The sequence below is a fragment of the Balaenoptera borealis genome (assembly GCF_965194805.1).
Source record: "Balaenoptera borealis genome assembly, chromosome: 16".
In the NCBI taxonomy this organism is placed as follows: domain Eukaryota; kingdom Metazoa; phylum Chordata; class Mammalia; order Artiodactyla; family Balaenopteridae; genus Balaenoptera; species Balaenoptera borealis.
In genome coordinates this window covers 72,729,927-72,745,885 of record NC_138872.1, presented here as the reverse complement: position 1 = coordinate 72,745,885, position 15,959 = coordinate 72,729,927, and the positions used below count along the sequence as shown (strand labels likewise).

Here is a 15,959-nt window from a genome sequence, read left to right as displayed (position 1 = left end):
CCAGCGTCCCAACCCGGGGATATGGTGGTGAGCCCAAGACTCCGTCCCCGGCTCTGCTCTGGGCTCCCTGCGCAGGTGCCGGTGAAGGCCGGGCGGGAAGGACCTGGGAGAAGGCCGAGGGCCACGGGCTTCGTGAAGGTGGCCCTGTATTTCTTCCCCGAGGAGTGGGGATGTCTGCGGTGGCATACCTTAACCTGGCCATGCTCGGTGAGATCCAGCGTCCCGGATCTCTGAAAAGGGAAGGGGGTGGGAGGGACGAACAGGGACAGGTGCCTGAATCCACTGAGCCTGACTCCAACAGAGTCAGGGTGACCCTGTTTCCCGGCATCCTCGCCAGATCAGCCTAAATTCATAAGTGACCCTCTCCGGTCAGATTTCAACACTGCAAAAACTTCTAAAACCTGTACCGGCCTTCAAGGCGCATGGCACACTAACCTCCACGGACTCAAACCAGATCTTTCCCTACAGGCAAGCCATCTCCTTGACTCCAGCTAAGTAGAATCTTTGTTCTTTGGACATGCTTCTAGCTTAATAAGCCTTTGTTCTTGCTATTCTGCTGTGTTATTCACTGACCTCCAACTCTAACACCCTTCAATGCCCTTCTCAAATGCCATCTTCATGAAATTCCTTGGGGGGGGATAAATTGGGAAATTGAGATTGACATGTATACACTACTATATATAAAATAGATAACTAATAAGGACCTAGTATATAGCACAGGGAACTCTACTCAATACTCTGTAATGGCCTATATGGGAGAAGAATCTAAAAAAGAGTGGATATATGTATATGTGTAACTGATTCACTGTACACCTGAAATTAACACAACATTGTAAATCAACTATACTCTAATAAAAATTAGAAAGAAAGAAAAGAAAGAGAGAGAGGGAGGAAGGAAGAAAGAAAGGAAGAAAGAAAGGAAGAAAGAAAGAAAGAAAGAAAGAAAGAAAGAAAGAAAGAAAGAAAGAAAGAAAGAAAAGAAATGAAATTCCTCCTGGAGCTCTTCTGCCCTGTGCTGGAAGTCTCCTCTAAACTGCAGCTCTGTGTCCATCTCTATAGCCCTGAGCACAATCTGCCCAGAGGTCTTCTCTGCACCTGTGCCAGCAAAGCCCCTACCTGGTACCTCTCTTAGAGCAGGTACTTTATCTTGGTTCACCAATGTCTCCAATACCTGGAACATCTAGAACAATGCCTGGCACACATGCGGTGCCCAATACATTTTCATTAAATGAACGCGTAGGTAGTCTTAAGAAATGTTTATTGGATGATTAGGGTTCTTCCCCAGTTTTGCCAGACCCCAAACCAGCCCTCATCAAATGGGTGGAGCAGGAGACCCAGCTGTGGGGTACAGGTGCTCAGGATCCCCTGGAGGAGGAAGCCTGAGAGAAAGCCAGAAAGATGGGAAGTGGAGGTGATGTCCCAGTGTCAGGTATAAGGGAAAACGTTTGAGCAAGAAACACCATCTATATGTTCTTTACTGCTGGTGTTACTAATTTTCGCTGACCTGAATTTATGACACCCACTGGAGACTGCAATCTTGACCTTCTCTTTCTCACTTAATTGGCTTTGAGGCATCCAAGTGGTCACATGATTAGGTCACACTGTATGAATCATCCAGACCGTAGGTCAGTGGCAGTGTGTGAATTCAAGTTTAGGATGGAGGCAGTTCATCAGTCTTCCAGGTCCCTGGTTCCTATAACAGCTGCCCTTCTGGTTGAGAGTATCTCTTCTGGTTGGCCCTGGAGTGGGTGGGAATGTCCCTGACTTGGGAGCCCTCAACTGGCCAATACAGTCTAGAAGGGGGCTTCCAGGGCTGGGTACCCATCTGAATGCTTCTGTCATTGTGAAGGTTGATTCCATCACCTGAACATAAGTAGGCCTTGGAGAGTTAACAGGAAAAAAGGTAAGTTTTGAATCTGCTGTGTTTCCCAACACTCACTCAGAAAAATGATACATTTGGAAGGGGTCAGCAGAAGGAGTCCATTTGGGAGTTGTCATGAGGCTCTGCAGTCAGAGACACTGATGTGGTCTTGGAGCCTGTGGCCAAGGCTCCCTGTAGTCAGGACTTTCCCAGGCCCTCAGTCTGTGCCCAGCTTCAACACCTGGCACTCACACCACACCCTCATCCCCACCCCAAGTGCAGTCATGCTTTACCTTTACCTTCAACTTGGCCCAGTGTGCTCTGTTTTGTGTTTTTTTCTTTTTTGACCACACCACGCAGCGTGCAGGATCCTAGTTCCCCAACCAGGGATCGAACCCGTACCCCCTGCAGTGGAAGCACAGAGTCCCAACCACTGGACCTCCAGGGAAGTCCCGGCCCAGTGCACTCTGGAGAGGGACCCTTTACTTGCAGCTAGTGCAGTAACTCTCATGCTACTTGCTGACTCACACAGGCAAGCAGGCCTACAACTGTCCCCACAGTGGGAGGTGCTTCAGCCAGAGGCCACTAGTAGACCCACCAGCTTGGTACCATGGCCCTCAGGGTCTGACCCAGGGGTGCAGACTCTGCCCAAGGTTCTTCTCCAGGAGAGTCCAGACCCCCCCTGTGAGCTTTCAGCACTACCCAGGGCTCTTCCAGTGTGTGATAGGGATGGGCACTGACAGGTGACAAAAAGCCATCACTCTTAGTGGAAATTTTCTAATTTCTTTTGTGTCCTTCAGGGGGCCTGAGAGGCTAAGACAACTTGCTGGGGTTGAGCCCCTGGGCAACTCTGCACCCTTAGTCCTTACCCTCCACGGACCACCCTACAACAAGCCTCTCTCCTTGGCCAGGCTGACCCCTCCCAAGTTTATGTCTCCCCCTTCCCTCCTGCTGAGATCAACTCTTTACTTGCCCAGCTCCCGTAGGGAGAAGCAGCCACTGGATACAGGGTGTCAGGTGGAAGCCTCAGGGGGGCCTTTGGAAGGAGGCAAACAGACAAGAGCTCCAGAGTAGACCCCAGAGCTGCTGAAGATGTGAAGTGCATGTTCATGAAGTGTGTGAAATGCTGTGACTGATGTAAGTGGCCAAAGGAAAAATATCAAGGCTTCTTAGGGCAGGGTATTTATGAAGGCTTGTGGGAAGCACAGACTAGACAGTCAATAAATGCGTCCGGTGAGAGAGAGGGTTTGGAGGTAGAAATGATGGAGAGAGTTAGTGCCATTTGCTAAGACAAAGACTCCAGGAGGGGCAGGTTATGGGAAGAAAGGGATGAATTCAGTTTGAGCCACGCAGAGTCCGAGGTGCTTGTGGGCCATCCATGCCGGGGCAAGGTGGCAGGTGGCTCTGTGATCAGGAGCTCAGGAGCCAAGCTTGAGCTAGAGGTAAATAGATGTTCGGGAGACGTCCTGTAGGGCATGTCGGGGGAGCGTAAGCTTACAGAAGGAGGGTCCTTCCGACCTTTCTCAGACCTCACCCTACTCTTCCCCAGTTGCCCCCACGACCTCCTGAAACAGAAGCTCCCATAATTTCAGGCTCTATCAAGCTTCCAGTAGAGAAGGTTCTTTTACCCGCTCCATTTTTTTTACCCTTAACACTGGGGGAAGCCTGCTGTCACCCAGTGATGGGCCAGCGACGAAACTGAACGTCTGAATTAACAGCGCGGAGCGGCCTGGGGTCTGGGCTGGAGGTCGCTGTTCCAAACCTGGGCGGGGCCGCGGCTGCGCCTCCAGCGCGGCGGGCGCGGGGACCCGGCGGGGAAGCCGGGCCGCCGCGCCTCTGGGGCCGGGCGCCAAGCTCTGGGGAACGCCGCCTCCGGGATGGTGGCAGCGCCTCCTCGGGCGCCTGTAGCCGCCGCGGCCATGTTGGCTGAGGGCTCGAAGACAAAGCCACCTGGAGACACCGGGGCGGCGTCATCTGGGCACGATGGCGCGGGAGGGAAGTTCGTGGGGCCGCGTTGCCGCCATCTCTTAGGAAGGCATCTTCCAGTTCTGGTTCTCGGTGCACCTTCAGCCACCCGCTCTTAGTGTTCAGCCACCCCCGTGGGCCCTCGAGGGGCCGTTCCTGGTCTCCCGGCCTCACGACGGCGCCCCGACCCTCGGGCCCGGCCAGGGAGCGTTCTTGATCGCGGAGGCTCCGCGGACCCCGGCGGGTAGGGGTGGCGCTGGCCCGCCGCCGGGGTGGCACTTACGATGGCGCCGCCCCCGGCCCCGCTCCCCGCGCGGGAAGCTAACGGGGCCGGGCGCCAGGGGGGAAAACCCGAGCCCCTGAGCTTCGCGGACGTGGCCGTGTACTTCTCCCCGGAGGAGTGGGGGTGTCTGCGGCCCGCGCAGAGGGCCCTGTACCGGGACGTGATGCGAGAGACCTACGGCCACCTGGGCGCGCTCGGTGAGGCTCCACCTGCTCGCCTGCGCCCACAACCCCGTCCACCCCGCCCAACCTCTGGGTCCTGCACGTGGAGTGGGAGGCCCCAGAAAGTCGCGACCCTGGGCGGCGGCCTCCCCAGCAGCGTGGGCTTTGCATTCTTCTCTCCCAGGCTTCCGAGGCACCAAGCCAGCCCTCATCTCCTGGGTGGAGGAAGAGGCCGAACTGTGGGGTCCAGATGCCCGGGATCCTGAGACGGGAGAGTGTCTTAGAGAAGCAGACACAGGTGAAGTAGTGGGTACTTTGTCCCGTGGGGACTTCCTCTGGGTCCGACCCATCCTGCTACCCTCTGCCAACTCCTTACCTGCTCATCAGTTTCCTCCCTGAATTGCTTTCCCAGCTAAGGTTATTATGCCTGGTCCCTGCCTAGCTCTGGATTCAGCCTAGAAAGGGGCTGTGAGTGTGACCCAGGCATACCTGCCTCTCCACTCCACTACAGCTCCGCGGTATCTGAGCCCCTCACATCTAGTCGGTCTCTAAGCTCCTTGGAGCTCCGCATCACCCCGTCTGCTGTTTGCCTGCTCTCTAGCTCCTCTGCCACCTCCTCTGTTTTCGTTTACTTTCTTTTTGTTGTATTTTTGTAGCAGCCTCCTTTCTCTTGGCTTGCACGGTTTTCTTCCTCCACTTCGTCCTGTCCACCTGTTGCACCGTGCCCAGCCCCTCTGAACTTGTCAATGCCAGTCACCTTCATGCCTCTCTTTGTGCTGCATCCTTACCATCCACTCATCCTCCGTGATCCAGTTAAATTGTCATCCCTCTGACCCCCATTTCCCCAGCCCTGAAGTAGAATGTACTGTGCCCCTGTTCCTTCCTTCTCTGTCTCTTCAGCTTTTCTTACCATCCTGTGCAGCTGAGGAAAAGGTGTCACTCCTAGCTTCCCTGCCTGTACCAAGCTGAGTCCCAGAGGCAGCTGTGGGTCCAGAAGGTGCCTGTATCTAAGAGGCTTCTCTGTCCCCATATGGGCTGTGGGACTCAAGGACCAGGATAAGCCAGGGTCTGAGCTCTCCCCTTATCTCCCAGCAGGTTCCAGAGACAAGGAAGAGAAAGGACAAAGAGAAGGGACCGAGGCACTGGGGAAGATCCTTTCTGTGGACGCTCAGCCTCCCGGGCTGATGGCTCTCAAACCCTTTTCTGCTGGGTTTTCTTATGGTTGGGAGCAGCCATCGAAGGTGCCTCGCCGGGGTCGCCCACCACTCTGTGCCCATCCCCCGGTCCCCAGGGCAGACCAGAGGCACGGTTGCTACATGTGCGGGAAGAGTTTCGCTTGGCGCTCCACCCTGGTGGAGCATCTGTACACCCACACGGGCGAGAAGCCCTTCAGTTGCCCTGACTGTGGCAAGGGCTTCAGCCAGGCCTCCTCTCTGAGCAAGCACCGGGCCATCCACCGAGGGGAGCGGCCCCACCGCTGCCCGGACTGTGGCCGGGCCTTCACCCAGCGTTCCGCCCTCACCACCCACCTCCGGGTCCACACGGGCGAGAAGCCCTACAGCTGTGCTGACTGCGGCCGCTGCTTCAGCCAGAGCTCCGCCCTCTACCAGCACCAGCGGGTCCACAGCGGCGAGACCCCATTCCCGTGCCCAGACTGTGGCCGCGCCTTCGCCCACGCCTCAGACCTCCGGCGCCACGTGCGCACCCACACGGGCGAGAAGCCCTATCCGTGCCCAGATTGCGGGCGCTGCTTCCGGCAGAGCTCCGAGATGGCGGCCCACCGGCGCACCCACAGCGGCGAGCGCCCTTACGCCTGTCCGCAATGCGGCAGGTGCTTTGGCCAGAAGTCAGCCATGGCCAAGCACCAGTGGGTCCATCGGCCCGGGGCGGGGCGGCGCAGGGGCCGGGGTGCCAGTGGGTTGCCTGTGACCCTGGCCTCTGGCCGAGGGGACCTGGACCCACCCGTGGGCTTCCAGCACTACCCAGAGATATTCCAGGAGTGTGGGTGATGGCCTCAACGGTGACAAGGCAAAGGGTGAAGATCTAGACATTGTCTGAGGCCCAGGGTGGCCTCAGGGGCCTGAAACTCCGGCAGCTCCGGGGAGGCCACAGAAGTCCCAGCCAGAGCTGGACCTGGGGGAGGAGGACTGTTTCATCTTAGGCCCTCACGAGCTTCATCTGCTGATACCTTGTTCCCTACTGTCCCAGACTCTAGAAGCCCCCTTTGCTGAGTTAGGGCTGAGGTTAGAACCCCCACTAGACTTCCACTGTGGGGAAGAAAAGGCTGTTTCTAAGAGGATTGAGGTGGAGAACTTTGTTTTACCCAGTGACTACTGCAAAAGTTAAAAACTGATGGCCGGGTACTGAATGTGGTCACATTCAGGACTGAATGTGGTCTGTAGCAGCCTTTTAAAATATATATAGTTTTTAGCCCAGCCAGCATTTTTAAATGTTATGAATTATTGGTTAAGATTTAAAAACGAGGATATTTCACACAAAAAACCAGGTTTCTGGCCTCTCTTGAAAAATCCGAAGATTTGGCAACTCCACCTGAGCTCCCACAAAACCACAATTGGTGGGAGCTGAGGGGCAGTTGCCCCTTTGGATGGAGACCAGGCTCTCCAGCATGCCCGCCACTCCTTATCACCTCCTGACCAGTGTCAGCTGGCACTCATCATGGCTCGCCAACATCTCCGGCAAAGCAGGCCCTCTCCATCTGGCATTTTTCTACTCATTTACATGACCTGTTGGGTTCCTGTAGTCATTTGAGTTTGCAAACTGTAGTCTACAGCATTCAATTGTTCTTGAATCAGGGATTCAGGTAGAGAGCATATTTGTGAAAGGGTGGCAGGAGAGAAGTAAAAGGAGGCTTTATGTTAGATCTTGGCTCATACTGCATTTTATGGTTTACAAATTACTGTCTTGTCCATCAACTCATTTCACCCTCATCATTGCCTATGGAAGGAAGCATCTTGCTTGGAGAGGACAGCCTATCAGGAAGAGGCAGTCAGGACTGAATTTTTTGCCCCAAATGGAGTGGTGTCTCCACCTCAGCACCACGCAGCTGACCTGCACTTCCTGTTTTTGAAGGGGAGGGGCCTGAGAGACCCCTCTAGTACTCCTTGGGCCTCCCTGGGAGAGCCCTATGGCTCAGGCTTTGCTATTCTAGGCCCAGCCAGGAGGGCCTCATCACATTTCTGAACTGGAAGAGATCTTAGCTTTTCCATCCTTTTGCATTTGGGGACACTGAGACTGGGGAAAGCTGAGCAACCTGTCCAAGGTCACACACGGAGTGAGATGCTAGGATTCTTTGTTTCCTGCTGTCTTTACCATACCACTCTTGAGTTCCTTGCCAGTGTCTCAGCCAGGGTTCTGGAAGCATCTTCCCACTCCCTGAGATGACACCCAGCACTGACCTAGACTAGGGACAGAGCAGCACAGTGTTAGTGAAGCCCAGGTACAAGATGAGCGACAAAACAGCCACATAGCCAACAGGGCAAGGGAGAAACCAGCCTTAGATGAGAGTTCCAGGGCCAACAAAATCAAAGCTTGCATCTTCATTCTCTTTAGGACTTCCATCACCAACAAAGGACGACAAGGCCAGGAACATTTGGGGTTAGTAGCCAGAGGGAACTGTACTATTCTGTATTCCCAAGCTCTGCAGAGAATCCCTCCCCCATCACCCTGTGACTCCATCATCCATCTACCACTCATTCCTTTGGTCAGAGTCCAGCCTTGTCCAGGTGATGGAAGCAGCCAGCCATGTGTAGACCCTTTCTTGCCTCTGGTCAGGATGACCCTTCCCCTCAAGTAGGAGTAGCAAGGACTTATGTCCTTGGTGGCCTGTGTGCACTTCCCTTCTGAGAACTCAGCCCTGTGTCTGGCCTTAGGAAGAAACCAGATTTGTCAACCTAAAGAAACTTCTAAAGGAAGAGGTACAAAACTTGGGGAAAAGACACTGTTCAGGTAAAGTGATGAACTGACTTGATTCCAACCTAATCTTCCAATCTGACCCCACCAAGATCTCTCTTAGACTAAACTTCACCAGGAGGATTGGCTCATATGCCACCTGTCACAGGGGGAATGTGGGAGTAAGGAGAGGCACCTTGGGAGTGAGGAGAGGCACCTTGGCAGTAGTAGCTACCTTTGTACCAGCTTTTATTCCCCTAGAGAAGCCAGTGTCCAACCCATCCTTCCCCCTGCCCCTCAGCACTGCCTGGGGAAAGCGCAGCCTGCAATACCACTTCTCAGGTCAGCCTCAAAGCCAGATCTGGACCCTGTCTGAGCTTGCCAATTAAAGGTATAATTACTACTTTCTCTGAGTGCTCTGAAGTTTTCAAGACTTGCTTAGGGCCCCCAAACCAGAACCAACTCCTCTGCTTCCTGCCCTCGTGACCCAATTTTCCCCCCACTTAATATTTGAGTATCATGGAACGCTTAAGCCTCAGCCTCACCCCCTTCTTAGCTCCTCACTCCTTGGCATGGATACTTGCCCTAAAGGTAAGGCTCCCTTTTCTCTCCGCTACCACAGGTTTTTGAGGCTCAGCCCCTGAAGCAATTTAAGCCAGGAAGAGGGTTTTCCTAGGGCTTCATTGGTGCATCAGGAGAAATGCTTGTCTGCACCAGTGAAAACATGAGCCCCATTCACATGGCCAGAGTGAGAGGTCAAGGCCATGACCACATGGCCCCTTCCTAGTTTGTCCAAGCCATGTAAAGGATAAGTATTGATATGAGCTCCAAAGACCCCTAAATTTGGGGGGAATATTTGTTTATGTGTATCTTTCTAGGAACAGTACGTGCAAAGACGTTTATGACTCAGAAGCTAAAACCTGCTCTAGGCCAATATTTTTCAAAGTAAGGCCTTTCTGTCACAGAATCACATGCAGTTATCTCTTCAAAATGCAGCTAGCTCCCTGGGCCCTGTCCCTAGTCTATTGTATCTCCAGGGGTGGAATCTTATGGCTGCTAAAGTTTGAGAGAACCACTGCTCTGAACATAAAAATGTTATTTTCTAGCTGCTCTTAGCGTTGCAAGAGTAGGGGTTGGTGTCAGGGCCCGTTCTAAATGTGTCAGGCCAGCTGATGACTTCGCCATACACAAAGACTCCCATTTCCTTTGTTCTTCCCAAAGGGGCCTGTGTCATGATTGGTCTCTTTCTGGGTACCTCAAAGCTTCTTGAATATACCTGGGCATCTCTTGTAGCGTCTGACAGAAGGCCTCTTAGAGGGCTTGTCCTTTGCATGCAGGGAGGAAGCGGGTCACACAGAAGCCCCTCTCACATAGAACCTTTGTCAGGACTCTCTTGGGTGTGGGCCAAGTTGGTTGGACCATGAACTGTGGCGGCACACTGAACAGCTCTGCCCCAGTGCTGCTGCACGCCGAGGGATGATGCTGTGGACGAAGCGGCTGCCCAACTCAGGACATGCACTTGGTCAAGTTGGAACCCTCATCAGAGTCTTCCCTGCGCTTAGAGCCTATCCCTGCTATGGGCATGTGGCCGGCAGAGGCTGGCTGCCTCTCGAAGGTCCATTGCATGGAGAGGACAGGTGCTGGAGGAGGCTGCCTGGAAGTCGGCCAGGTACTAGTGAGACTGAATTTCCACATGGAAATACTGGTGCCAGAGCAGACTGAAGCCCTGGCCCAACTTCTGCTATTCGTGGGGCTTGTGGCCCACGCTATGAAGAGTGCAGGCAGGGACCATGTCAGAGCTGGGGCTGGAGGACTCACCACATACTTTGCAGGGGACGGCTGCTCTCCTGTGGGAATTTTCTGGTGGGTAAGCAGGTTGGACGTCAGAGGAAAGTGTCTCATGAAGGAGACTTTTGTCTCTCATTTGTGTGCTTTGGGGATGACCAGGAGGTGGCCCAGGTCCAGATCTTCCCATAATCACTGCACTTGTAGGCCTGTGTGGGCCCTCTAGTGCTGGACCCTGTGAGCCATTCTTCATGAAGGTTTTAGGACAGACAGTGGGATGGGAGAGACGCATGGAGCTGGAAGCTGATCCTCTGGAGGGCAGAAAAGGACTCCTGCTTTATTTGTAGGAAGGTCTCTATCTGTGATTCTGTCTGTAAGCCTCTACTGAGAACTGAGATCGCATCTCTCCAGCCTTTTCCCATTTGGAATTCTCCAAATTCTTGTTCTCATCTCCTTTCAGGAGAATGGAAGATGCCATCTTTCCTCCTCAGCAGTTTCCTTCTTTCCTTTGTCTGGTAAGGCAATAAGAAAACACAATCTATGGCTCCTGCATCACTCCCACAGAGAGAATTTGGTTCATTAATTGTCAAGAACACTACCAACTAGTTTTAGCAGCAAGGGTAGAAGAAGGACAAGAACTGGATCCTATTAAATTGTCTTTCCAGGGTCACTTTTCCTTTGATTCAAAGCTGCACCTAGGGCAGTGTTTCTCAGGTTCCCTTCCTCTACAAGCCTCTATCCAAGTCAGACAGGACTGGAGAGTGGTTCTCTCCTATCCACTTCCACTCCTGAGAAAATCCAGGAACCAGGGACAAAGGCTCCAAGGGACTGAGTTAAACTCAGTCTTTGGGGAAGGTGAAGGGGAGAGTCAGGGTAACAGAAAAGGAAACAACCTTCTTTCTGCGGCAGGATCCCCCCCACTGGCCCCTTCAGCACCTGGAACCTGTGGGAAGAAGGAAAGTGCTGGGAAAGAGAGTGTGAGAAGAGACCGGGGAGTCAAGGGTGTCTGTCCTCAGATGCCTTGTCTTTCATTCTTCAGAAAGATAAAACCTAATGAAGGGTAAATGGGGGCGGGAAAATGTCTGAAAGCACAGGCTCAACAAGAAGGGAGACGCCAGGGACCTCCCTCCCACTCCTCCCGCTAGCACTTCTGAAGCACAGAAAAGGTGGAACCGGCCTGCGCACCATGCAACCAATCAGAAAGGTGCCTCGCGTTCCCTGGCGACCATTAACGCCTAGCAGTTGGTGTAGTGGGAGGAGGCGGGACGGTGAAAGCACGCGCTGCACCGACCAATCGGTGAACTCCCTGGGAGGGAGGGGCGGTGCCTCCGGAAACTGGAGGCAGGCCTGTTTCCTTGGCAACGATCCTAGCCCTCCCTGAAGGGGGAAGGGTGGAGATTACGAGAAGCCGCGAGCGGAGGGGGCCAGGAGGAGTGCGGGTGGGCACGCCGGTGTGGGGGAGTGGAGTTCGAGGAGGGGGGTTCCAGACTCAGGAGCCTCGATGAGCCTAAGTGGCGGGGTGGGGTCCCGAGGCGCGGCCAGAGCTGACCCCAAGGCCCGGGAGGGGAGGGGAGGTAGACACCGCCCCCGCTGGCACCGGGAAGCGTCGCTCCTTCTCGCTGACCTTGGTCTCGCTTGTTGCCTCGCCCTTGGCCACAGGCACTGACGGACGCAGGGCCGGGAGAAGGACATATAGGCCCCCGGGCGGACAGGACCTAGGACATAGGCACACAAACTGCCCCAGCTTCTCCCGCCGGCTCCAGGGCGCCCCGTCCTCGCCTACCTCGACGCCGGGGCCATCCAGCCCAGGGTTAATGCCAACGAGTTTCCACCTCCAGCCGCTCCTAGAGAGGCCGCGGCGCTAGCCAGCGGGGGAAACTGGCCGCGGACGGACACTTCCTGTGCAGAGGGGAGGGGGACGGCCAGCCGCAGCCCACCCCGGGGCTGGGAGGCCAGACGTCGGGGTCTCGGGCGGGGAGCGGTATCCGGGGGCGGCAAGGCGAGTCGTGAAGCCCCTCATTTCCGAGGCCACGACGTGTGGGGGCCTGCGAGGACCCCAGGGCAAGCCGAGACCTTGTGGGTGGGGGCGGGGCCGCGGGTAGGGGAGGGGCCCGGCGGGCCGGAGAGGCCCAGGGTCAAGACGTCCGGCCTCAGGGGCCGGGGCTGGACAGCCGGGTCCCCTGGGTAGCGCTGAGCGGGCGGGCGGCGAGGGCCCGGGTCTCGGGGCACTCAGACCGGGTCGCAGGATCGTCCGCCATCGCCGCTGCCGCCGCACTGGGAGCCGGCGGGGATGGAACGGGAGGCGTCGCCGTGGGGCCTCGAGCCCCGGGATGTGCAAAGTCCTGACGAAATGGGGAGCCCCGAAGGGTCCCTCAAAGGTGAGGGAGGGAGCGCCCCTCCGAGGGGCGTGACTGGGAGCGGGAGAGGGGGCTGTAGTGGGTGGGAGGGGAAGAGAGCCGGGGGCTTGGACACCTGGGACTTGGAGGAGGCGGGGGCGGGGACCGGGTGTCCTGGGTTTGCTGAGGGGGAGGTGGGAATTTCAGCACTTGCCCGAGGGCCAGCGACCCTGCTTGAGGAGGAGGGAAAGGTTTGTGGCAACTAATGGTGGGACCCAGTGACCTTCCAGGCCCCACACAATCTGGGTTTTCTGTAATTCTCTGATCCTGCAGGCAACATGAGTGAGAATGAGGAAGAGGAAATTTCTCAGCAAGAAGGCACTGGGGACTATGAGGTGGAAGAGATACCTTTTGGGCTTGAACCCCAGAGCCCTGGGTTTGGGCCACAAAGCCCAGAGTTTGAACCCCAAAGCCCCAGGTTTGAGCCTGAGAGTCCAGGTTTTGAGTCCCGAAGCCCTGGTTTTGTGCCCCCAAGCCCTGAGTTTGCACCCAGAAGCCCTGAATCAGATTCTCAGAGCCCTGAGTTTGAACCCCAAAGCCCTAGGTATGAGCCCCAAAGCCCTGGGTATGAACCCAAGAGCCCTGGATATGAACCCCGGAGCCCTGGGTATGAACCCCGGAGCCCTGGATATGAATCTCAGAGCTCCAGGTATGAATCCCAGAGCCCGGGGTATGAACCGCAGAACCCTGGATTTGAACCCCAGAATCCTGAGTTCAAAACGCAGAGCCCTGAATTTGAAGCTCAAAGTTCCAAATTCCAGGAAGGTGCAGAGATTCTTCTGAATCCTGAGGAAAAGAATCCCTTGAGCATCCCCTTGGGAGTCCACCCCTTGGACTCTTTCACCCAGGGGTTTGGGGAGCAGCCCACTGGGGGCCTGCCCCTAGGGCCCCCTTTTGAGATGCCCACAGGGGCCCTGCTGGCTACACCCCAGTTTGAGATGCTCCAGAATCCCCTGGGCCTGACGGGGACCCTTCGTGGTCCAGGCCGACGGGGTGGCCGGGCCAGGGGTGGGCAGGGCCCGAGGCCTAACATCTGCGGCATCTGTGGGAAGAGTTTTGGGCGGGGCTCCACCCTGATCCAGCACCAGCGCATCCACACAGGTGAAAAACCCTATAAATGTGAGGTCTGTAGCAAGGCCTTCTCCCAGAGCTCTGACCTCATCAAACACCAGCGCACGCACACGGGCGAGCGGCCCTACAAGTGTCCCCGTTGCGGCAAGGCCTTCGCTGACAGCTCTTACCTGCTTCGCCACCAGCGCACGCACTCTGGTCAGAAGCCCTACAAGTGCCCGCACTGCGGCAAGGCCTTCGGCGACAGCTCCTACCTCCTGCGGCACCAGCGCACCCACAGCCATGAGCGGCCCTACAGCTGCCCCGAGTGTGGCAAGTGCTACAGCCAGAACTCATCCCTGCGTAGTCACCAGAGGGTGCACACCGGGCAGAGGCCCTTCAGCTGTGGCATCTGTGGCAAGAGCTTCTCCCAGCGCTCGGCACTTATCCCCCACGCCCGCAGCCATGCCCGCGAGAAGCCCTTCAAGTGCCCTGAGTGCGGCAAGCGCTTTGGCCAGAGCTCGGTGCTGGCCATCCACGCCCGTACCCACCTGCCGGGTCGCACCTACAGCTGCCCCGACTGCGGCAAGACCTTCAATCGCTCCTCCACGCTGATTCAGCACCAGCGCTCCCACACGGGCGAGCGGCCCTACAGGTGTGCCGTGTGTGGCAAGGGCTTCTGCCGCTCCTCCACGCTGCTGCAGCATCACCGGGTCCACAGCGGGGAGCGGCCCTACAAGTGCGATGACTGTGGAAAGGCCTTCTCTCAGAGCTCCGACCTCATCCGCCACCAGCGGACCCATGCAGCCGGCCGGCGCTGACCTGGGACCCCGTCGGGGTGGGGAGGTGGTGGGCAGAAGAGAAGGGGACAGGGAGCTAGAGCAACCATGAGAGAGAATAGGGGAAACGCTGGAGGAGGGAGGAGTCGAGGGTTCTAGGAGGAGAGGGGGCCTGGATGGAGGAAGCGACATGACACGGAGACTTATGGGAAATGGGCTATGAAGAGGGGTTGGAGGGAGGCCAAGCTGGCAGCCAGAGGCTCTGGGAGAGATCCAGAAAGAGGTCAGCAGAGAGCTGGCCTCAGCAGCAGCATGCCCCTTGGTGGAAGCCTGGCTTGGCAAAGTGCTAGGTGGGGGTGGGGGGAGGGGGGGTTGGGTTACTTAATTAGAGTGGGTAGCTTAGATTGGTAGCTACTGAGACCCTCGTTGAGTCAGGAAGGGGTAAGGGTAGGCGGGGCGGGGAGTGGGGCCCCGAAGCTTGGCCTGGCTTCTGAGTGCAAACCCCAGCCTCCCTTGTCTTCCTCAGGCTTTGGAGCCCCCGAATTTGAGTTCAATAAAAACCTTTACGTGGTAAAAGAGACTTGTCCTTAAAATGTGTGCATGGATAGCGCCCTGGGCAGTGGGAGATACTAGGTCATAACTGCAGCCAGTGAAGCTGTAAGCCCTTGTCTGGGAAGTGCTTTTATAGTCGGTGTTTCACTGGAATCTTATAAACTGAGGCTCAGGAGACATGACTTGCCCATATCTGTGCAAGTTCACGTCCTGTGCTTTGAATGCTGCACAAACACAAAGGGGGTCCAGTGCAGGTGTGAGAAAACCCTCAACCTTGTGGAGGTCCCTATTCCCAAACACGGAGGGTCTGTCCTTGGGTCAGAAAACAGACCCTGATTCTCATATCCAGGCCTAGTGCCTGCGTTCCAGCTCTCCCAGGCTCCCAGCAGCCAGCTGGGCTGTCCCCTCCCCGCTCCCAGCTGGAACCTCTAGCCACCCCTCTGTGCACACTCTGACTGACCGGAATTACAGGGATTGTCTGCAGTTCCAACCCCACCCATAGGGGGAGCTTACTGGACCCAGTATGAAGGTTGGACAACTTCAGCCTTTAAGACCCACTAGGCTGGTCCTTTTTAGGACCGTGTTGTTACCACCCCATCTTTATCCTACTTTCCTTTCACATCTGAGCCTCAGCCTCCTAACACTTGGCTCCTCAGGAAATGATGGGGAGTTGGTGCCATCAGTGAGTCTGCGGGAATTCTGGAGTATGGCCTGTCGTGAGCTTAGCTAAGGAGGACAGGCCACACCTCAGGGAACTACTCAGCTGCAGGGCACATCTTGAGAGGAACACCTGCTAAGTTCCCTGTGAAGGAGACGTTCAGACCATGTCTGCCCGGCTCCACCTGCCCCCAGCAGCTCAGCCTCACAGGCGGGTGGGGAGTCATCGCTCCATACGGCCTCCTGGGCCTCAGGATCCTGACATCACCCTCGGCCCCGCGCCCATCCTCAGGCCTTATAACTTGTCAAGGGCAAATGACCTCTCTAAGCACATTTCAATCCAGCCTCTCATGATCTACCAACTCCGGAAAGGGGCCCTAGAGATCATGTAGTTCAGTACGGTTTGGTGTGTTTAGTGGTTTTCAAAGATTAAATTATTTTGGATGTAGAACACTACTTTTCAAGGGAAATCTCACAGTCTTTTAAAGACCTTTGTAAACTTTATGCACATTTTTGTACAGCCACCCTACCACACATAATTTCAAATATTAAAATACTCCA

General features: G+C 55.8%; 2 protein-coding genes across 9 annotated transcripts; both read left to right on the top strand.

Moving 5' to 3' along the window:
• Positions 1-8,585, top strand: LOC309613375 (zinc finger protein 764-like). 8 transcript variants are annotated; one of them, XM_082360137.1, is made up of 5 exons: positions 27-75; positions 1,850-1,903; positions 2,839-4,306; positions 4,455-4,568; positions 5,363-8,585. In XM_082360137.1, exons 3-5 carry the CDS (start codon positions 4,111-4,113, stop codon positions 6,277-6,279), a joined length of 1,227 nt encoding a protein of 408 aa, XP_082216263.1. In that variant the 5' UTR covers positions 27-75; positions 1,850-1,903; positions 2,839-4,110; the 3' UTR covers positions 6,280-8,585. The 8 variants fall into 8 exon arrangements, with proteins under 8 accessions (XP_082216266.1, XP_082216263.1, XP_082216260.1 ...); XM_082360134.1 differs by lacking the exon at positions 27-75 and adding an exon at positions 114-207 and having other exon boundaries at positions 2,662-4,306; XM_082360138.1 differs by lacking the exon at positions 27-75 and adding an exon at positions 240-1,236.
• Positions 8,586-12,069: 3,484 nt separating this feature from the next.
• ZNF768 (zinc finger protein 768) lies at positions 12,070-14,765 on the top strand. Its single transcript, XM_082360132.1, has 2 exons — positions 12,070-12,342; positions 12,634-14,765. The coding sequence occupies exons 1-2, from the start codon at positions 12,255-12,257 to the stop codon at positions 14,229-14,231; spliced, it is 1,686 nt and encodes a 561-aa protein (XP_082216258.1). The 5' UTR covers positions 12,070-12,254; the 3' UTR covers positions 14,232-14,765.
• Positions 14,766-15,959: the final 1,194 nt, after the last annotated feature.

Bases quoted from the DNA above. Each gene is read 5' to 3' on its own strand.
- LOC309613375 (XM_082360137.1), top strand. From the start codon at position 4,111: ATGGCGCCGCCCCCGGCCCCGCTCCCCGCGCGGGAAGCTAACGGGGCC. The intron at 4,307-4,454 runs GTGAGGCTCCAC...CTTCTCTCCCAG, and splicing joins CGGCCACCTGGGCGCGCTCG to GCTTCCGAGGCACCAAGCCA. The intron at 4,569-5,362 runs GTGAAGTAGTGG...CTTATCTCCCAG, and splicing joins TCTTAGAGAAGCAGACACAG to CAGGTTCCAGAGACAAGGAA.
- ZNF768 (XM_082360132.1), top strand. From the start codon at position 12,255: ATGGAACGGGAGGCGTCGCCGTGGGGCCTCGAGCCCCGGGATGTGCAA. The intron at 12,343-12,633 runs GTGAGGGAGGGA...CTGATCCTGCAG, and splicing joins CCCCGAAGGGTCCCTCAAAG to GCAACATGAGTGAGAATGAG.